This window comes from Siphateles boraxobius, unplaced genomic scaffold (genome assembly GCF_051911475.1).
Source record: "Siphateles boraxobius isolate OS27281-9 unplaced genomic scaffold, OSU_SipBor_1 9, whole genome shotgun sequence".
NCBI classification, from domain to species: domain Eukaryota; kingdom Metazoa; phylum Chordata; class Actinopteri; order Cypriniformes; family Leuciscidae; genus Siphateles; species Siphateles boraxobius.
The window spans coordinates 20,892,501-20,915,162 of record NW_027509219.1 but is presented as its reverse complement, the minus strand read 5'-3'; the positions used below and the strand labels follow the sequence as shown (position 1 = coordinate 20,915,162).

Sequence of the window (22,662 nt, the reverse complement as noted above, 5' to 3'; positions counted from 1 at the left end):
TTGTTTGCTTCTGGGATCTCATAGAGTATTTGGACCTGGCAACTATATATTTTCATTTATATGTGTTAGAAAAATAGTAAGTTCGATAAGGACAACATGCTGCTAAATTTCAAGAGAAATCTCAAGCTTTTAAATATTTTTTTTCCTCGCAAATTGTGACATTTTATAAAAATGCCTTTTATATTGCCATTGCACTAGAGTCCAAATAAATTTAAATAAATGTAAAATGCAAAATATTTACTTCATATGCTGTATTTATTCTCTTTACTATTAGGCTGCATTTACACTTCAGGTCTTGATGGCCAATTCCGATCTGTTGACTATATCTGATTTTGCATCTTACATCTTTTAAAAGTGACCCATATCCGATATCTACACTTACACTATACACTTGGCGAAACAACCCAAGGTAGACGTGTTGACCCGGAAAAGCTTAGGCCGAAAAGGAAGTAAAAATGGAGTGATTTGCACCATATCTCCGCACCATATTTAAAGGTCAGCAAAAAATTGGGTTGAGCCTTCATCCTCTATTGCCCCATTGAAAAGAGACGTGTGATTGCAGTTGGTGTCCACCTGAGTTGACCTCATTCGCCACCTTCACTTTTTCAATGATGTACGACTCGCATTGACAGGTGAATATCCAATCTGTCCACTTACATGGCAGACGCAAATGCGTATATCCGATTCATATCAGATTTATTTCCACACAATGAATGAGGCCTGAAACTGATCTGAGAATATCAGAATCCATGTGCTTTTTTTCTGCTTGCGACTGCGTTGTCTGTGCCACATGGGAGGGAAAAAATCGGAATTGGGTCACTTGAACCATGTTATGTAAATGTGGCCATTATACTAATGTATAAACCCAAAGAGATCAGTTTCAAATAATTTGTATAATCACACACATCCCCCACACAAAAAATACTGTTCCAAAGTAGCATAGAGCGAATTTTGGTTTACTACACATACTAAGCAAACTAAAGGTGGTAATGGTGAGGAGAAAGAAGTACAAACTATTCTAGAATGTACTATGTTACAAAGAAGTAAAGATGAACAACTAAATATAGATTTTCAAAATTCTCAAAAATTTTACAAAAGCTCACAAAGTATTTCACGTTTAAATTATCAACCAATAAATATACAGTTTGAAATGAATAGATTTGGACACATTCTGTATGTGAACATGCCCATAGTTATGAATAGTTGTGTTTTTACTTTAAGACACGTTCAAATATCTACTGAAAATAACCTTGAAACTAATTGGTGAGCAGTCATTGGGAAAGAAAAATTAATCGTTTGTTTGCAGAACCCCACTTGTTTTTTTTAATCCAATGAAATGTATTCATTTTATTTATGTATTCATTCACTGTATTTGAGAAAGAAACCATGTGATTTGTACATTTCCAATAATTTCTTTTTTTTCTCTCTGTTCAGGTGTTATTAGATGAACGTATCATTAAGACAGATGATGGTTTGTTGTTCCGGCGTGTGTTACGTCAGGACGAAGGCATCTACGTGTGTCGATCTCGGGAACACGGATTTTCACAAACACTCTCACGCTTCTGGTTGGACGTCTTACACGCCGACGCCCTCTCAGACCTCCTGTCACGTGACAGCAAGTATAAAGTGTGGTCACCCTGCCCCGCCAGCACAGCCCCTGCCAACCGTGGCCCAGCCAGGGCGTGGTTCAAAGACATCTTGCAGCTGATTGGTCCTTCAAATTTGCCGCAGGTGGAGCAGTACTGCGAACGCGTTTGGTGTAATGAGAAGCTAAGACGCAAACACAAAAGCATGATGGACAAATATCGGCAAGCGCAGGACTCCGCACGGAAATCACGAATCCAAAAGAGCACGGGAGAATCCCGAATCCGCTCTCCACGGGACCTCAACACACTAGAGTAAAATACAGACCCACGTGAAGCAAAATGGACTTCCAATGGAAAAGTGGACTGGATTTGTAGATGCCATTATACACACACATAAACACTTGCTTTTGGTGATGTAAAATAATGTAGGTTTTATGTCTAACAGTCCAAGCTCTCTCCATGTTAATTAGGACATTCTTGAGCGTCCTCTCCAAAATATTCCTGTGACCATGACAGCCAGCCCTCATCACTTCACAGTAAACCGTGGCTAATGTTATATATCTCACTTAAGAACTTAGCAGCTGCAAAACCTTTTTACTGGAACAAATGAGGGTAGACTGGATGGGACTAGTAAACTGGAGCGCTGCCAATGCTATAACAGGTGCCAAAAAACATATATTCATTTAAGATTCGTCTGGCTGTGATACAACTGGGCATAATGCTTAGAGACTTTAACCCTACTGAGAGCTATGGCAGTGCTCAACAAAACTCAGCTTGCCAGTACATTAAGCTGTAAAGAATTAAAAGTTTGGACTAATTAGACTATTTTCTGGTTACTAAATCATAGGTTGACGACCGTTGAGACTTCAACAGAACTGATTTTGTTCTTAGTCAGCTTGACACACCACATCGCTATCATGAGCTACAGAGCTTTGTACAGGGTCAGTTTCCTTTTCATTTTTTGTAATGTAAAGTTTTGGTAACACTTTATAGTAGGGTCTAATTCTTAAATGAATGCATTAGCTAGTATGAAATATCAATGAACAATAATTTTACAGCATTTTTTAATTTTTAATAATTTTACTGACTTTTTTGACATTGTATAAATGAACATTAATTTATTATGAATGAACATGAATTAATGGTATATTTATAAATTAACATTAACCTAGGGTCATAAATGCTGTAAATAGTGTTTGTTGTTAGTTCATGATACTCAATGCATTAATGTTATTACGCAGCTCACTGGAACTCTAATTGGTCAATCATGGCATTCAGTGGTCTGATATTTTTTAATATCTGTTGTTATGCATGGTAATACTGTAACTGAAACTGGCGTTATGTATCACACCGCAGACTCGCTCTTTCTAGTTTCTCAAGTAGTGCCCAAATGCCCAACTAGACACTGTGTACTTATAACTATGTATTAGTCTTCCCTCAAGTGAATGAGTTTTAGAAGGTTATTTTGTCATTCAGCATTTTGTAAAGTTGGACTGAAGTGTTCAACATTCCACACTTTTTTCGGTTAATCATCATCCATGCACTGTCTGGTTGTTTGAAGTGAACTTTTTCTTTTTGGTGTTTTCAGTATGAACACTACTCAAGGTGCGTCCCAATTCACAGCTCTAATTATTTACTGGAGGGGGAGAGGCTAACAGACTCCAATGCTGGATGAGAAAATAACTGGATAAAATTCATACACAAGACGGTTGAGTACATAGTGCATACTGTAGTATAAACGCATAGTGTACAGTACGCATTTTGTCACACGACTATGAAACACGGCTGATGTTATCAATTGTATTGAAAATGACCTCTGAGAACTTTAGTATTAATATTACTGCAAGACCATGGTCGTGGTCTTCTTTTTTCCATCTTTTGTACAGTATGTTGTGGACATTTGTTGTTTTAGCCACAGTTAAAAATGCTATTCTGGTAAGACTATAATTTAAACTCAAAATGTCATGTGCACATATTTATTAGGTGAATAACCATGTATTTTAACAACCTCTTAACTGTACATTTTTCATGAACTGAACCTTATTATAAAGTATTACAATGTTTTAATCATATGATGCAATACTAGACAGCTGATTTGATGTTTTACCATTCATTGACGCAGAAGCTGTTCAGCGGCTAAAGAAACCTTGATGCGAATTTCTGTCCTTTCTCGCTGTTCACATTCACTAGTTTACTTACTTTGTACATCTATACGAAAAACTCCTGCATCACTTGAACCATTTATTTATTTATAGTTAGAAAGGTCTGCGGGGGAAATTAATGCTTTCTCTAAAATATTGCTGTCTGTACAAATCTTTCCTGGAGATGGAGAGAAACTGTTTGGCTTGCAAACTTTCTCCAATGTTTTTTTTTTTAGAACTTCAGGAGAAAAATCATCCAAACGATGGAACAAATCAAGCAAAAGAAGCAAGCTCATTTAATATAATTTTATCTGTTCATTGCCCTGACAGGACCGACTGCACAGACTAGTTGCACTGAAACTGCTTTTTATGAATGGGTATAGCAGAACTGCTATGCTCCTTCATTTGTCATTAGCTTTTTAATTTAAATACAACATTAAAACAATAATCTGACTGGAGTGCTGTACTTTTAATAACATGAACAGCATATCTTCTTTTCCCTCTTTTTAAACATTGATTGTACTGATTTTAGTTCATTTTCTCTGTATATAAAATACAACACAAATGCAGTGTTTTAAGCAGTGTGTCTGATATATTTATGTGTTATTTAAAAGTGATTCTTGCATGCAGAAAACTCCGACCTCTGTTTGGTTCAGTGATACATGAATAAAAACATTTCACAGAGAGTTTTATGGGTTTGTGCTTCACACCGGGTCACCTCAGAGCGACCCCCTCTTAGCGGGACCCAAGGGTTGGGTGTGACCCTTCAGCATTACAGATGTTCCTTTTACGATCTCCATCGTGTGCTGGTTTATCATACTGAAAAGGTCTTTTTCTCCTGAGATTGTCTTTGTCAGTGCTCAATTTAAAAATGACTCCATTCAAGTGAGGTCATATGTTAGTGTCATTAGTCATTACGAGGCTCGACATTAAGAACAAGCGGCTGTGCTGGGATATATTGATGCTGGAGAACAGACCACAGTAAAGGAGCTATAAAAATCAGTGAAGACGTTCATAAACCAGACCCAGCCAGAACCGAAACACCAGCTAAACGAGGCCCAAATGTGCGTTTATATGTGATGTAGTTAGCAGGTTGATGCGGTTACATTGTATAACTGTGCCATGGTTTCGCTCTCAGTGTTAAAAAGTTAATTGCAAAGTCATGCATCTCTGTTTTTATTTCTACTTGTTTTTAGAACTCAGGCCTTAAGAGTAAACTTTATCACAAAACTCGCCGCACCTTTGGTGCAAGAGACTATTTACCCAAAATTACTTAGACCTTTCAAGGGGGCCTCAAGCTGACTTTAAACAATTTAAAATCAGAAAAAACAAGGAAACTAGCTAAAACAACAAAAAATCAAGCTAATTCTTATTGTATTATACCCCCATTCTTTGAAGAACCAAGAGTCCTACAGTTTTAGAAAACAGTTCTACAGTTTTTGTAAATAATACAGATAAAAGGCCATGTTTGGACATTTTTAGGAAAAACATTTTTTTGTGTACACGACAACAGTGTTTTGGGGGCTTGAAAATGTAAACTTTTGAAATCGAGTTTCATAGTGCAAGTTTTTTGAAAATGATAGCGTTACCGTCTCCACGTAAACTACAAAAATGCGAATTTATGAAAACACTGAGTCACACGCATGCTTATTACGTGTTTAGGTGCATTGTTTTTTCTATACAAAGTGACACTACTAACTACTGGCCTGTCAGCATAATACATCATTTTTAGTAGTTTTCGCAGATCCGAGTGAATGGGATAGTTTTGACAATGTTGTCAACTGTACGTGAAAAACGTATCTGTTTTTAGCATAGCCTACTCTTAGTTCATGTTTGTTTGTTTTTTACCATAACTTTCGGCTTTATTTTGAGTGGATTCACTAGTGTATGGGTGCATGGAAATCATTTCACTTTATAAAGTGAAAGCATAAAATGTATTTCTTTCATGTGTTTGAAACAGTTTAGTTACAATAACCTTTCAGGGTTCTTTCAAATTTGGGAGGGAAGGGAGTCAAACCTCTTTATGCCTCTTTCAAAGTTAGATAGCATTGTGGATGTAACAGATCAAAAAGTGCATGAATGTGAGAAAGGCACTCAACTGCATCTAGTGTCTATAGGCTAAACAGATACTGTGCATTTCCTATCATTTAAGTCTTTGCCAAAATCTTGTTTTAATTCTCTTTGTGTGAAAGTTCACAGAAAGAATCAGAGTTTGATACGATATAGCATAACTATTTGGCTATTGTTCATATTCGGGGTTAGTAACTTGCTCAAAGCCCTGAACCTAAGTAGGCTATTTGTACCAAACTTTGGCACCTTGAACAGACAATAATGATACCTTAAATTAAAGTTGCAGAATTTACAAAGCACTGCAGCGGAAGACAACTTTGTTGCTTACTGTGGAAGAAACGAGGCCACTAACAATACCTGCAGTATAGACACGCTTTAGAAAAAAACTGTTCGTTGGAATGTTGTAGGACTAAGTCCAACTCTGTAGCAGGTTTTGCAAGCAAGCACCACTCAAAACTCCGTTTTTTATAAAATGAATGGATTTTTTTTTTTTTTTTACCACAAAAACCTTTTAATTTAGGGAGTCACCTCATCCCACATCTGCCTGACTGTATCCTGTTCCACCACAACCTCACATTTATCTGAAGTGCTCTAACTCAAGCTTAGCAAACACAAACACTTAGTCATTAAGTGAAGGCTGCGGAAGTGTAAGTAACTGCTCTAAACAGTGAAATACAGCAGCTGCAGGAACGGTCATCATTGACGCACACTACTGACCCACTTCCTGTTTAGAAATATGAACAAACACCCTAATGGTCCAATCGGGCATACCTGTTTACAATGGATTTCCCACCCCCATACACCCTTAGCACTATAGGCTATGGAGCAGCACAGCTGTATAGCAATATTAAGTCACCTCACAGAAAGCAAACTGCCAAAGTATGAATGGAAACACCATTGCTCTCACAATCACTGTCAAGGGGCTTCATTACAGGCAGTTTAGCGCAGATTAAGGGCCACATATTCATTCTTCATCTCTTTTTCTGTCCGGTTTCCCACATCCCTTGTAATTAGATCCACAAATAATATTTTCTAAAGCCTTATTAACTCTTAATTAACTGGTTTTCATTGTTTGGGCAGGTTGTGTTTTTCTACGCCACTTGTACAAACTCATCTTTCTCCGCTCATCTTGTATCTTCTCGTCCGATGTCATGGTTTGTTTTTTCAGCCTCTGACACTCTCTCGCTCTGTCTGATCTGACGTATGTGAGACAGAGCGAAAGACGGAAAAGAAAATATGAGTGCTAGAATCTATAGCAAGTGAGACAGTCTGTAGACAGTGAGACCATGCTTTCTTAAATCAACACCTCTAATGAGAGCCTGAGAGGTTAAGGAGTATAATGAAGGGTTAATTAGGCCTAATTTGCATCATTAATCATTACAGCTGTCACAGACACATACAATGAAAGACATTACTACCAATTAGCAGACAGAACGGATAATGTGTGGCAAGTTGTTGCATTTTGTGTTATGCCTTTTTTGCCATTAAAAAAAAGAAAGAAAAAAAGTTTGTCATCTTATTGCTGTTTCAAATAATCATTTTATGTTTCAGAATTATTCTGTTTTACCCCGCTGGGCAATAATGGTGGACATGTTCACTTTTGTACAGAAACTGAATTTAAAAAACACTTATGGAGTTAAAAATGTGACAACTAGCGTAAAACACAGCTTGCACAGCAGCGCACTCGAGTGGTGAGATTGCGCTAATGCACACACAACGTTTTGTCGCAATTTTCATTCTTTCTCTTACTACACTCGCTCTATCAAAAATAAAACAGAGGAGTTATTTTGAATTAACTGTATGTTTTATTGTGTTAATCATTTACAGTCTGATGCAACAATCCACAGAGAAAATACCCAGGGAGTAATACAGTATTCATGTCAACTTTGGCCTTTGACCTTTGACTTGTCCACAAAATGAAACTCACACTTTCCCCCAAAGTACCGAAATTCTAATATTTAACAGCACAAACACACGGCCTCTCTCACATTGAGACACACACACACACACACACACACACACTCTCTCACTCTCTCTCTCAAAAGATGAGAAGCGCGTCAAAAAATGCTTTTTGGATAGTCTTTTAAATTACCCAGAATGTGATTTTAGAGTGTGTCAGGTTTTAGAGATGTTAGAGTGCGTCAGTTTAGGTCTTTATGTATTCAAAAGAAGGTAAAGAATTTCAAAATATACACACAAGGATGCTCTCATATTCTCCTCATTACACATAGGTCAGTTTTTTCACAAACCACAACACATTAGCTTATCGATCCATAAATATACGATGACAATCTCGCAGAACAGTTTTAAAACATGGTATTTTTTTCATTGTAAAACAAACAAAAACTCTCAAGACGTTTAAAGTCATGCAAAAATTACCGTTAAGTAGCTATAACTTAAATTTAGACAACTGATATAAATACTACCACATGATAACCCACCAGTCCTACTCAAAACATTCTTACATCCGTTTACAAATGAATCGGATTCGAAATCGATTAATTTAATGTCGAGTGTATCACCCGACACAGCAGAAACCACAAACACCAGAAGAGAGCGCCATAACAACACAGCGCGAGGCCATCGGGTCCACTATAACTCCTGCGCGGGCACCACTCATTTACCTTTCAAAAAGGTAAATCGCTGTTTGCAATGCATTTAAAAAAAAGAAATTTGGCATCAAGCGTCTGTAAACATGCATTTACCTCCAAATTCAACACTCCTTTTCCCAAGAGACAAAAAGAGTTAATAAAAAATAAATGGAACATTGGCTAGACTCTTAATTGTGTTATTTTAAATATTCATCTGAATTGTCAGAGCTAAGGACATTTTTCTTGGGCACTTTTTTCTTCTTTCTTGTCTTGAGAGATTGCCTTGGATCCGTGTTTTCTCATTTAACCCATTATGTACTAGCATACATAAGACATTAGCTGTGCGGTTAGAGAATATGATGGCGCTCATTTAAACAGTGACTATGATAGAGCTGTATAAAAGCAGGAAACCATCACTCTCAAAATCTTACATAGACACATTCAAATATAGGCCTACATAACTATTCTGCCTTATTCGGTTTCAACGGGTTAGTTCTGAGATTAGACCTAAAAGTATCTAGAAAGGTTTCTATGTAGATTTCCTTACCTGGTCCCAGACCACATTACCCATAATGCCCCTGTATATTAATGTTGTGTCCATCTCAGTCTCATACAACACATCATCAGAAAACCTGACACATAACTTAGTATCTCAAAATAATAATTCCCCTTTGTTACTTTGTAGACGTGCCAGAAATGTGAATTTCGCTGACCGCTTTCAAGGTATAGAGTCAAATGAAAAATATTTACTTAAGCACTTACACTCATAGTAGTTACAGCCTTACCAGATCACAAATGTACAGTTTTTTCCCCTTTATGGTTTTTGTTTGCTTTAAATGTTGTGTTTTAAGTCTTCAATCAGTGAAAGAAGAAGAAGAGTGATGATGTTCATCTGATGCTGGTGAGTCAGGGCCAAAGTGAGAGGATAATCTAATCTACAGAACACATGTAGCACAAACACCCAGATGAAAACATAGAAGAGTATACATGGATTTACTCAATCTGTGTCCTGTGTTTACTGATTTACGCAGCACATGCATGTCTTTGCGTCTTGAAGATATTCCGGTTACAACTCAAAGGTATTTTTGGGACTTCAGGACCTTGAGTTTGTGTTAGTATTTTAGATTAACTGGATGGAGTGTGGGTTTCTGGATAGCCATCAGGAGTTGGAAGGTTTGGAGTAAAAGATGCTGACGGGAGCGGGATTGGGGTCGTGGGATCACTAGATTGAGTCTTCAGACTGGAGATGAGGGCAATAGAGTATATAGAGACTAATAACAGGCAGTGGAGTGTCGTCACAGGGGTAATAAAAAGCTGAACAGGCAATAAACAGTCAATGAATGAGATGCTGTGTGAGAATCTGTCCACCTCCAGTGGTTATTTTGCTTTTCCTTTCTGTCTCTCAGTCTCTCTTTCAACTCGGCCTCTCATCCCTCGCTACTCTCCCGCGCTCCGCGGCACTCTGGGTGCGGGTCTCCCGTCATGCGTTCTGCGATTTCGTCCTTTCCTCACTTCCTTCAGGTGCTTCCACTTTTTAGAGTGCAGCGGATCGTGAGCCGGCGCCTCATTGGCTGGACCTGGCACGGTCTTCCCTGATAGGCTGTGCTTGCGTGACCAAACTTGTTCACAAATCTGGTCGACTGTGTTTAGGTTTGGGTGATCCACCAACTGCATGAAGTCCCTGTACCACAGCTTTTGATTGGTGGACTGCCCGTGATTGGTGTGTGCAGGGCTGCGAGGGTTAAGAGCGGAGGGGGCGGGGCCAGCCAAAGGCAAAATCTCCAGCGTGATCGCAAGGAGGGTCTGGGTGAATCCATGTTCCATTGCGTGGCACTGATACACGCCGCCATCTCTACGCGCGGCTCGTCTCACCAACAGGCCTCGCTCGGTCTGCAAAACACGGTCATCTAGACGAACCTGTGAACACACACACACACACATACACAATGAATGCATCAAGCATCAGTAGTGACTACACTGATAGGAGAGAGAATGAAAGTCATTAATTTAAACAAAGACACATTTATCATCTCTTATCAATGCTGTCTGCATCCGTCTTTCTCATAATAACCCCACATATCTACCCCAGCCTGCCTCTCTTTGCTCTCTCTCACCTCCTCCCGTGGGTTTTCCGGATGCTTCTGATAGGTCCATGTAATCTGGGCCTGTAGGGATTTTGGGATACATTCCAGGAAGGAGCTGCTTCCATCCACAGCGTACAGCCTCTTCTCCAGGACACGCTGCTTCTGATGGTCTGCAGGACACACACGCAAAACACTGTTATACATTGTCAATTCTCAGCCATGGTCAGGCTAGATACTCATATTAGAAATAATTTTAATTCATTTTGCTTTCGATTTTACACTGTATATCAAGAGGCGACACAACACAGTACCAAATTATTCATCATACAAAAATGTCCATTAAATCAAACATTATGCTACAATATATGAACTGCACAGGCTCAACAATGTGTAAAAAAGGGATGCACAGATATTTAAATTCTGGTCAACAGCAATAACACGATAATTATTTCAATGTTATGGCAGATAACTGATAAATAGGCAATTTTAAAATTCTATGCAAATATTCTATACTATTTCAAATAAAAAATAAAACAGTAAAAAATGTAATCTGTAGTTTTAAATGGTGATTTTAGACATTGCCAGATTGTACAGTATGAAAATGGATAATAATTTTGAGATTTATTACAGATTACAAGTTTCAAGTCTGCAGTTGTAAGCAGGATTTAATACAGGGTTGTATTTTCATTTAATTTTAGGATGACGGGATGTCATGCGACTTCTTAATGTTGGGATATGGACATTTTTTATTTAATAGTATAAACTATTATTTAAAAGTTCATTTTTTATGGCAAACTGAATTTTCTTCATCATTATACCAGTTTTAGTAGCACATGATCCTTCAGATATAATTAAAATATTCTGATTTACTGCTCAAGAAACATTTCAAATTATTATCAATGTTGAAAACAGTTGTGCTGATTCATATTTTTGTGGAAACCCGAGATAATTTTTTCCCCCAGGATTCCTTCATGAATAGAAAGTTGATACATGAGAGCAGATTTGTGACCCAGCGGTCGAGAACCATTGCTGAATGGTGAATGAAAAACAGTAGTGAGAATAGTGAGCTCACAGAGGTACTGCATTATTACCTCCTGAGCAGAGAGCATTAGGATCCCCATTCCTCACATCCTGACGCCGGAACCTTCTACACACGAGTACACATACACACAAATATATAAATATATAAAACCTTAACAAAAAATACTTCATCAGGTTTGACTGTCTCTAAATGTATCTATTTTGCTATTTGAATCAGATTGTTTACGTGGTCTAAAATTCAAAACAACATGTATGAATAAAGCCAATAATGAAGGTTTTACCGTTTTGTGTTTGGCAGGTAGCGTGTGCAGGTGTGTCCGTCCCAGGCACAGTATGGATCTCGAGCCAGGCAGCACTCGGCACAGGCTTTACCGTACATACTGCAGCGGTGCAGAGGAACCTGGACAACACCTGTATCTGAGCCAATGTACAGCTGTTGCTGTAGAGACAGAGAAAATCATCACATGACACTAATATGCTGCTTTCATGTGATTCTTTAATACTGTTTAAAAATAGCTGATATTTTATAAAAAAACGAAGACTCATTCTCACCCGTTTAGAGGAAATCTGCATACTGGTAATAGATGAAGAATCCTGCAATAAGAAGGCAGTACAAGAGATTGTTGGTAACACTTTACAATAAGGCCCCGTCATTAACTAACAATAAGCAATTTGTTACAGTATGGTTATACACCTAGGATGGCTTGAGGGGGAGTAAATCATGGGCTAATTTTCATTTTTGGGTGAACTATTCCTTTAACCAGAAAAGAAAACTTTAATAATTTTTAGGATGAACCTTTATTTAAATAATATTTTTCCATATGAGAACATCAATAAATTGATGTTTGGACTGCTTTAGCTCACTTACAGTCACAAAATTCCCACATTCCTTCTCTCACCTTAAAGACATGAAGCTCCTCCAGCAGAAGATCTGTGTTACTCCAGCTTCCCTTGGGCACAGAGATTACCTTCAGCACAGAGCCGACATCTGCAGAGAAACACAGAGGAGCTTTAACCAGGGCTGTAACCTGTAAAGACAGTTTAGTCTGGACTCTGGATGCTTCCGTCAATATTCAGTCAGTAATCTACCTGTGCCGATGAACATTACATCGTAGTGTCCATCAGCTGCATTGACACGGTCTACGGTAATCTGAGTGAAGCTGTATGGTATTCCGGTACGCAGGAACACTGGCCGACCCCCCAGTGGAGTTACTGGATTAAACATTAACGGATGGTGCCTTGCAAACTGGATAACGTTATCAGGGAAACCTTTAGTTGACTCAAAACTGCCGAAGGTCTTACTGGGACACTGAGGAAGAGAGAGCGAGAGAGAAAGAGATGTCTGTAGAATCCGGAAGCAAAACCCATTCACATGATGTCAACAGTCTACACAGTTCAGCAAGTCCAAACCTATACCCAGTTATTGACAAATCTAAATGTATATTTACTTTTCTAACTTTCACACTACACTACACTTACCCTACTGTTCAAAGTTAGGGGTCAATAAGATTTTTTTATTTATTAATTATTTTATTCAGTAGAATGCATTAAATTAATCAGATGTGACATCAAAGACTTACTTTTTTTTAAAAATCTATTTCAAATAAATGATGTTTTTTTTTAATTTACTTTCTATTCATCAAAGAATCATGAAAAAGCAAATGTAACTGAAGACTGGAGTAATGGCTGCTGAAAATTCAGCTTTGCAATCACAGGAATGGATTATATTTTAAAATATATTAAAATAGAAAACATTCATTTGAAATAGTAATATTATTTCCCAGTATAACAGTTTTTAGTGTATTTTTGATCAAATAAATGCGGCCTTGGACCATTAAAAAAATTATAACCCCAAACTTATGAATGATAATGCATGATGTGATGCGTATGAGTCTGTTCTCACCATGCCTGGCCGTGGATATGGCACTTTCCCCTGGAAAGGAACCCACTGATAATTGGGTCCTTCTTTATGGGCAAAAGGCCCTAAAAATGCCCGCCGAATGTCATTCATGGTGTAGAGACACACTGCAGAACCTTGAAATACACTGCTATAAGACAAAACACACACACACACACACACACACACACACACACACACACACACACACACACACACACACACACACACACACACACACACACACACACACACACACACACACACACACACACACACACACACACACACAACGTTAACACGTTACAGTACAAGGAGATAAATATAGTCACACAAATGCTGAATTTATGTATTTGGGTTTACTTTTTCTCATTGAAATGACCAATACTTGAATTCACCCTAAATGTTTTGGTTAAAATGTTTCAAAATAGATTGATGTCATGCAGTGAATATAAATACTTCCTATACAAATTCAATTACTTAAATCTTAAACGCACAATTCAGCTAAAAAACAATAATTCTGTTATCATGCCATTTTTGTATGACTTATGTTCTTAAAAAAAAACATAATGAAGGCAGTCATACAGGTATGGAATGACACAAAGGTTAGTAACCAATTTCAATACATTTAGCTTCTTGGGTGATCTAACCCTTTAAACCACACCCTAAGATGAACTCTGACCTGGAGGTGGTAAAGACGGTGTAGATCAGCGGGTTCTTTCTATCACGGGTCTGCAGCAGAAACACATCCCCTAAAGGTCCAGACAAAGGTCAGTAGGCAAAGAAATGCAATTGTCAGTTATATCAGCATAATTTAACCCTAGTGTCTGTGTGTGTTTGTGAGAGTTCTTACTAAGTTCATCAAAATGCGTTTCAGTGCCGTCATTGCCTGGTACCGAACACACAAGACGAGCCTTTAGAAATGTCGTCCACTTGTTTACTAGACTGCGCTGTCCTCCCATATCATTCTGTAACCCAAAAAACATGCATGTTAATTTAAATGAAGATGATAAACAGCAGCCAATAGCCATTAGGCTTGGTGATAAATGGTTGGCTCCTAACCCTGCAAAGCTGGCCAATCCGGGAATATGTAACCTTCCCGAATCCCTGAGCTTCTACAGCAGTTTCTCTGAAGAAGAAGAAGACTTTATCATCGTCAGGATTCTCACTCTCGGGAACACCAAATGCCGCTATAAACTTGGGCTCTGAAACACACAGCATCATCATAGGGCACATTGCCATTATACAAAACAGAGATGCACATGGGTCAATAACAAATAAGAGTATGCAAGATAAATATCAGGAAAAAATCAAACTTTTTAAAATATCTAGTTTAAAATGCATACTCCACATGCATATCCTTTCTATGATATAATAAAAAAAAATCCCAGCATGTTGATTAAACCACATGACTTTGATTTGGCGTTTAAATATTAATACTATTGCAAAAAAACCTGATAATAAATAATGTTTTTTTTAAGAATTTCATCTTTTTAAATGAGACTTTTTGGACTTTATGCCCTCAAATTTTTTTTTTCAGAATTCAGAATTTCAAAAATGCTTATCACAGAGGATGTCTATTTCAAGTCACTGTAGGCCTATGTGTGAATTGCATTTTTTTAAATGTTTAAAAAAAAAAAATCATACACAAACACACCATTGAGCCAGCGAGAATCGTGCTGTTCCGTTCGTATGGAAGGCCTTTGTCCCATGCTGCGAAAGATTGTAAAGTCCCGACCCATCAAATCAGTGGCAACCCCGGCATAAAGCTCATCACCTGTATGATGAAGTAGATATGGTTACTGATTGGTCATGATGTAAACAGTCTTTTAAATGGGAGATAGAAAGATAAACACTGGCAGCTAACCAATCAGAACAGATGCTGATGTGTGGCGCGGGTCATACGGACTCCTTCCTTTCCCATCTTCTACCAGAGCGGGATCAATTCTAAACACATGATCCTATAGAGAAAAGGCAAAATATACTGTAGCTATGTATTTGACCATCAGAAAGACAAACAGGGGCTTTTTATCACACAAACTTATTCATATTCGTCCAAACAAACACGCACTTACCTCTATCTTCTGTCCCACCTCCACAAAAGCACAGGTGGGGTGGAAAGCCCCAGTCCCACAGGCGTATAGGTGAGTCCGATTATAGTGGTGAAGCACTTTCACATAGTTTACACAGTCCGTCTGCAACACATGCATGCACAAATCAATTTTACGAAGGACATATTTTACATACTTTCACCAGTTCATCTGTGAGACAGGGAGACTGCCACCATCTGGATTGACTATCAGTAGCACAGAGCCACAGGCAGACGAAAACATTTTCGCTTTATCTCTTAAGGGACCTCGTATGGGGCGGATCATAAATGAAACGTCATTGTATTACGTATATCCTTGACGACAGTATGACATGAGCGCTGACCTTTGTCTGCTCGCTGTGATCCCGGATCTCCCTGTAATCTCTCACGCTCTCTCTTTCTAACATAAAAACAAAGACACATCGACTGTTCAACTGACATACATGGACACATATAGTCCCTCTGTTTCTCTTTTCCTTTTTGAATGTGCTCTCTGGAGCATGCCACATTTCCCAGAGTGCCTGGAATCACTACGACAACATTAGCGAGCGGGAACGTCCGGATTCCATGGGTAGAGGATGCAGGGATGAAGCATGGCCCGAAAGAGAGGAATGTGAAAGAGAAGAGACAACATGAGACAAGAAGGATGACATGAGACGTAAAAAGATGACATGGGACGAGGAGGAGATGAGAGAAGATTGAGATGAAACAATAAGAGACAGCAACAGACAAGCAGAGAAGAGACAACTATAGACAGGAAGAGATGATAGGACTAGAGAAGAGACAAAATGAAACAACAGAAGACCAAAGACAAGACAGAAAAGATTTAAGTCAAGAAGATACAACTAGAGCAAAGATGACCAAAAACAACAATAGAAAAGATTAGGAGAGACAAGATGAGATGACACGAGACGAGACGAGAAGAGAAAATACTGTATGAGAAGACCAAAGTTGAGATGACTAAAGAGTAGAAACAAGACAAGATGAAAAAGTAGATGTACTAGAAGACCAGAGGTAATAGTCAAGAGACGTGAAAGACCAAAGATGAGGTGACTAGAGAAGATTCAAGATAAGAAGAGACAACAAGAGTTAACAAGAGACGAGAAGATTTGAGAAGAAAATAGATGTGAGATGAGACAAGAAGAGACGAGAAAAGACAGCAACTGACAATCAGAGGCAAGATAACCATAGACAGCAAGAGAATAGATGAGATGACTAGAGAAAAGACAAGGTCAAAAGAAAAAAGAATGCATGTCAAGAAGAGACAATTAGAGACAAGACGACCAAACACAACTAGAGAACAGACTAGACAAGATAACCCATGACAGGGAGGAGATGAAAAAGAGAAGACATGAGACAAGACATTAGACAAAACGAGAAGAGAAGACCAAAAATAAGACGACTAGAGAAGATGATTCAAGAAAAGAAAATACAACAATGGTTAACCAAAGACAACATGTCCAGAGAAACCAGCAGAAGAGACAAGATGAGAAAAAAAGAGACGAGAAGAGAGAGTGGAGATGAGATAACCTTAAAGAGGCAGAGAAGAGACTAGATGAAAGAAGAAGAGAAGGAGAAGACCAGAGAGGAGAGGTAGAGCAAAAGGGAGGAGAGGAGAGGAGAGGAGAGGAGAGGAGAGGAGAGGATAGGAGAGGAGAGGAGAGGAGAGGAGATGAGAGGAGAGGAGAGGAGAGGAGAGGAGATGAGAGGAGAGGAGAGGAGAGGAGAGGAGAGGAGATGAGATGAGAGGAGAGGATAGGAGAGGAAAGGAGAGGAGAGGAGAGGAGAGGAGAGGAGAGGAGATGAGAGGATAGGAGAGGAGAGGAGAGGATAGGAGAGGAGAGGAGAGGAGAGGAGAGGAGAGGAGAGGAGAGGATAGGAGAGGAGAGGAGAGGAGAGGAGAGGAGAGGAGAGGAGAGGAGAGGATAGGAGAGGAGAGGAGAGGAGAGGAGAGGAGAGGAGAGGAGAGGAGAGGACTCTCCAGTTTCACATGTTCCTGCTGTTTGGACTGTAATTATGCCTCACTCCATCTTCTCTCTCTGACTAACAGTGGGCTTTCAGCAGCAGAATGAACCCTGAACTGAACATCTGTTCAAATGTACTCAAGAAACACACACACACACACACACACACACACACACACACACACACACACACACACACACACACACACACACACACACACACACACACACACACACACACACACACACACACACACACACACACACACACACACACACACACACACACACACACACTGAACTTCAGAAATTAGGCACTTCTCTAAGTTCCAGAGGACAATGTGACACTGACCCACTGTCCCACTAAGGACTGTCCCAAAGCAAATCAGTTATATATTTATAATCTGCATTTCATCTACTGTATTAGATTTTAGTCATCACAATGCATTATGGGATGCTAGAAAATGGCAAAAACAAGGTCTCTTAGTTGGCAGTATAATCATGGCAGCTTAAAAGGTGTGTGTGTGTGTGTTTTGTGTGTAACCTCTCTGCTACCTCTACAGAAAGATGTGATTGACATGTGCCCTCCTGCCATGCTTAAACCCTGCACACAAACTCACACATACACACACATACAGAGCTTGTGGAGAACAAAGGCCTCTCTTTGAGCTTAACGCACCCTGTGACGAATGTGTGTGTGTGTGTGTGTGTGTGTGTGTGTGCACGCTGTACAGAGGGGGTGGCGGAATAGAATCATAGAAGACCAATTAAGTTGCTGACAAACTGTGTTTATACAGGAAGGGGTTTCTCCCTTTCTCTCTACCTCTTATACACACACACACTGGTCCTTCTGTTTCGAGAGCTTTACAGCCCTCAATAAGGGAAGGACGTGTTAGGGGTGTGTGAGCATGTGTGTGTGTGTGTGTGTGTGTATGGGTGTGTGTGTGTGCGCGCTGATGGGCTCTTTGAAGTGAGCCCACGAGACAAAGAAAAAAGAAAGACTGAGAGAGAGAAAGAGACAGAGTTCAGAACAAAAGAAAAAGAGCTTTAAAATGAACAATGTCTCTCAGGAGGAATAAACCGTATGTGTGTGTGTGAATTTCCTACTGAGACGCGTGCGGTGAACTTTCAACTTTGACCTTATTAGCCTGATCACTGGATCCCTGTTTGATTCTCCACATGCAGTCATCTACTATCAACAATTTATAAATACAGCATTGTGAGTTTGTGAGACATTGTTAAAATTACAGTAAATGTAATAATAAAAGGAATTAATTCAAAAATATTTTGATTAAAATTTAAGTCATTATTTACAAATAATATTCTTCTCTTTAAAGTTGTTGACTTTGACTAGCTGCCATGGGATTTATGTTGATCCTCTTGATCCAATTCACAAAATCAAGCCAAATGATTTGTTCACAAATTGGACTGATTTGGTTCTCCAGTTCAACTGACTGACACATTGATTCGATTGCAGAGTTTCTCAAGAGAAGAGTTCATTTCAATTTCAGTCTCATTATATGAAGCTGCTGTTTGGCTTCAGAAGATGTTGTATGACAGAGACTGAAAGAAAGGGAGTGAGAAAGAAGTATGACAAAGAGATTGAAAGACAGAGACGTGAGATTAAGGGAACTGAGTAAATTGAGAAATATTGAGTGAGAAATCAGAGTTTAGACTGAGACTGAACAAAAGGGAGATAGCATGAGAAAGTGAAAGGTCAGGGGGAGAGTCTTAGGAAAAATCTTAAGTCTTTATTCATGGAGGTCTGGTTCTGTCCCCGCCGTCCTGTACACACCTACATGTAATGAGGGTCAACTTACAGGTCAGTGCACTGAACAAAGTCTGAGTGTGTGGCAGATCTCATTGTCAGCTGACCTCAGTCCCACCGTAGAGTGACATACACACACACACACACACACACACACATTTTGAAGTTACACAACCTTCCACGCCCTTTAAAATAAAGAGAACATTCAGACAGACACAGTGTCCAAAAACATCCCACACACATCCGCTTAACACACCAGATAAACACACACACACACAAGCTACAACATACATGAACTATGACCTTTTGACAAACATGCTCAACATGTTACAACATAAGTATCAAAGACATACTGAGAAAACCCTAAAAGTACCATGGTAATAGAATTAGACAATAGTATGACAATACTATTTTGTTTTAGTGTTTTTGCTTTACTGCCACTTTTGATTCATTTAATGCATCATTGCTGAATAACAATATTAATTTCTTGAAAATAAATCTTACGGAATTGTGACTCGTGTATAAAATAAAAACACTAGATTTTACCACTAACACTTTATAATAAAATTCATCAAAAAACAAACTAAAACTAGTATTACTAGAATATATGATGCGTATCATATAAGCAAATATTCATTAATATTTGAACATTCAATATGTAATAAATCTTCTTTGTGGGCCCTTTGAAGTATGTTCATGGACCCCACAGACCCCTGATAGAAAACTTTGGCTCTACATCGATTTCTATATTGATGTCTGTACATGATGGAGCCGTTTGGGAGAGCTGTGTGTGATAGCAGAGTTAATTTCCTTTGTGTGTGTTTGTGTGTAAACAGCTCAACGGAGAGATGGTACAGATAAATGTGTGAACCAGATATGTTAATGACCATAAGATCTGATTATGGCAGAGACTCACATTGATATCTTTCCCGGCCCAGTTGCACTCTTCTCTCCAATCAACAGGCGCTGGCCAATAGATCTGACAAAGAGAGAGTTCAGAGGTGAGAAAGAGTTTTGGCTTTAGGTTAGGATCTTAATTTGCAGGGTTAGACGTGTTTAGTAGCTTGAGGGACATTCTCTCTGAACCCAATCAGCGACACAGTTAAAACACGTCCAGGGGCGATGCACACATACATCCGGACATATCCTCGCGTAACCACACCTGTGTGTGCTTGTGTGAGTCTAGAGCTATAGCACACAGTGACCGACAACTCTCACTAATCATTCCTTCTCTTTCCTTCCTAAAGAAATAAAAATCCATCATTCTGTCATCAGCACATTGGCCTGGACCACCATAAATCATCTGATGTGACTTTAAAGGCTGATCAACTTAATATACAATAAATGCTAAAGCTTCTTCACTGATTCTCTAGTACAAACACACACACAATTTAATCACGTGTGGGCGGCACAAAATACAAGTGTAAACGGGCTTTTAAACATCCAATTGTGTAATCACTTCATTTGTAAATATAAGCAGGGCCAAGTTATGCCCCTGGACTACTTTATTAAAATAAATGTATGACAGAGATATTAGAGAGAGCGCAGGAGTGAAAAAAGCTGGAAGCAGATTCACAAAACATACCTAAGAACAAAGTTTGTTGAACATCTGAAACACAAGTTTGTTGATCCTGGAACAACATTCCTTTCCGAAATCATAGTCCTAACCCTATCCCTACCCCTAACCTAACGCTACCCATAATCTCTCCCTAAAATCAGAGGGAATGATAGGAGAATAACACTGCTATAGAAAAACCTAAACTTGGCTGTAAGCCAAAACTTGACATAAACTGTAAACCCGTCCCTCAAATCTGATTGGTTGATTGGAATGTTGATCCAGGAACATGTTATACTTTGTGAAATCAGATTCACCTTGTAAATAATTTTTATTTCCTCAAAATTTTCTCAAAATTTAGGATAAATTTCAAAAGGAAAGATGTTTAATGAATTTATTGTATTGTTTTTAAATATTAAGCATTACAACAACAGATATTATTACCACAATATTGTTGTGGTATATAATATTTTAGTATAGAACATATATAATATACATACATAATATATAATATTATTAATAAAAATCATACTAGTACATTAATATTATACATGTACAATTATAATGTGTATATATATATATATATAAAATATATATATAAGGTATATATATATATATATATATATATATATATATATATTCTTAAAATATCTATGAACACTTTAAGACTTTAAGAAGTTTTCAAGAATTGCATTTAAGAAATATCTTACAAACTTGTGAACTTTTAAGCTGTATATTAGTGAGTATAATTGACTTTGTTAAAAACAATGATTGACTTTGTTAAAAAGACAAACAAAATGGAAGATGTTTCCTTTCACTCTTACATTATGGATGAAGGAATTGAAGAAGATGGAAAGAAGGAGAGTAAGGAATGTGCTCTACCTTCTGTTCATGTTTGCTGATGTTGTCGAGGCTGAGAGATAAAAGAAAGTTACGAGCTCCAACAAACAGCCGCCCCCTCTCCTCGTCCAATAGGAGAGCTCCGAAACAACATGAACGCTCTAAGTCAAACCGCTTAACGCCGTTAAACTGCTGAAGATCTGGAGAACACATAAAAAAACTCAAATGTAAATCCAAACACATGTATGCAGACAGAAATATGTACATGAGATACAAGCCAGTTTCATCACCTTTATAAGACAGCTTCATCCGGGGGGAGGAAGGTGAACTTCCACTAAATGAGGCACTGACGCCGATCAGCCCAAGCAGGACCACCGAGCTGCATATCATCATCATCATAGTCATCATCTTCTGAGGAGGACCAGAACTTCTTATCAGTTATAAACAGCAGACAGCTGCCACACAGATGGTTGACTGGGATGCTGGTTGTCGTGGCAGCTGTTGCCGTGGCGGATCTCAGTCGTCCTGCTTGTTTTGACAGTGATGCTGTGGATGTGGAGTTTCCTCTCTACACCGAAAGCTGGACACCAGAAAAAAAAAAAAAGTGTTTAAGACTTTTCATTTCCCTTTCATAGCTAGTATGAAAGCTTTCATTTTCAGTACTTCCTGACCCCTTTTTCACCCGCTCCTACAATACACTAGTCTGATAATAGCCATGATATTTCAGATATGCAGACGCACACACTCACACATGCTTTATTTCAGTAGCAGATGGTCTAAAGCTACTGTCCTGTCTAAGATGAGAGGGGAGAAATCTGATCTCATATCACACACACACATACACATGTGAAGCATTCGGTCTTGTTGAGCCGTTCATTTTGGTCTTTTTATGGTTCTGGTCCAGGTTCACTGAATGCACAAACTGAAAGCCAAGATCCACTCAGTCAGAACACCATCCAGCTCTCATTTCAGACCAACAACATCTAATTGCTGCCGTGTGTGTGTGTGTGTGTGTGTTTGCTTATTGCACTAGGTC

The 22,662-nt window shown here is 38.6% G+C and overlaps 2 protein-coding genes across 3 annotated transcripts in view; one reads left to right on the top strand and one right to left on the bottom strand.

Annotated features, from left to right (window-relative positions):
• sema3bl (sema domain, immunoglobulin domain (Ig), short basic domain, secreted, (semaphorin) 3bl) overlaps positions 1-4,409 on the top strand; it is a 44,250-nt gene extending 39,841 nt beyond the window's left edge. The window contains exon 15 of the mRNA XM_077223949.1: positions 1,435-4,409. Coding sequence (XP_077080064.1) covers positions 1,435-1,902 — 468 coding nt within the window. The 3' untranslated portion in view covers positions 1,903-4,409. The remainder of the gene's footprint in view (positions 1-1,434) is intronic.
• Positions 4,410-7,582: 3,173 nt separating this feature from the next.
• sema3b (sema domain, immunoglobulin domain (Ig), short basic domain, secreted, (semaphorin) 3B) overlaps positions 7,583-22,662 on the bottom strand; it is a 34,470-nt gene continuing 19,390 nt past the window's right edge. For both annotated transcript variants that reach the window (XM_077223948.1, XM_077223947.1), the window contains exons 2-18: positions 21,917-22,206; positions 21,669-21,826; positions 20,148-20,210; positions 15,486-15,605; positions 15,278-15,371; positions 15,068-15,187; positions 14,473-14,615; positions 14,264-14,378; positions 14,093-14,162; positions 13,417-13,561; positions 12,603-12,822; positions 12,413-12,501; positions 12,066-12,107; positions 11,795-11,952; positions 11,564-11,619; positions 10,503-10,642; positions 7,583-10,305 (exon numbers count right to left, since the gene is read on the bottom strand). In XM_077223948.1, the coding sequence (XP_077080063.1) occupies positions 9,826-10,305; positions 10,503-10,642; positions 11,564-11,619; positions 11,795-11,952; positions 12,066-12,107; positions 12,413-12,501; positions 12,603-12,822; positions 13,417-13,561; positions 14,093-14,162; positions 14,264-14,378; positions 14,473-14,615; positions 15,068-15,187; positions 15,278-15,371; positions 15,486-15,605; positions 20,148-20,210; positions 21,669-21,826; positions 21,917-22,034 (2,331 nt within the window). In that variant the 5' untranslated portion in view covers positions 22,035-22,206 and the 3' untranslated portion in view covers positions 7,583-9,825. The remainder of the gene's footprint in view (positions 10,306-10,502; positions 10,643-11,563; positions 11,620-11,794; positions 11,953-12,065; positions 12,108-12,412; positions 12,502-12,602; positions 12,823-13,416; positions 13,562-14,092; positions 14,163-14,263; positions 14,379-14,472; positions 14,616-15,067; positions 15,188-15,277; positions 15,372-15,485; positions 15,606-20,147; positions 20,211-21,668; positions 21,827-21,916; positions 22,207-22,662) is intronic.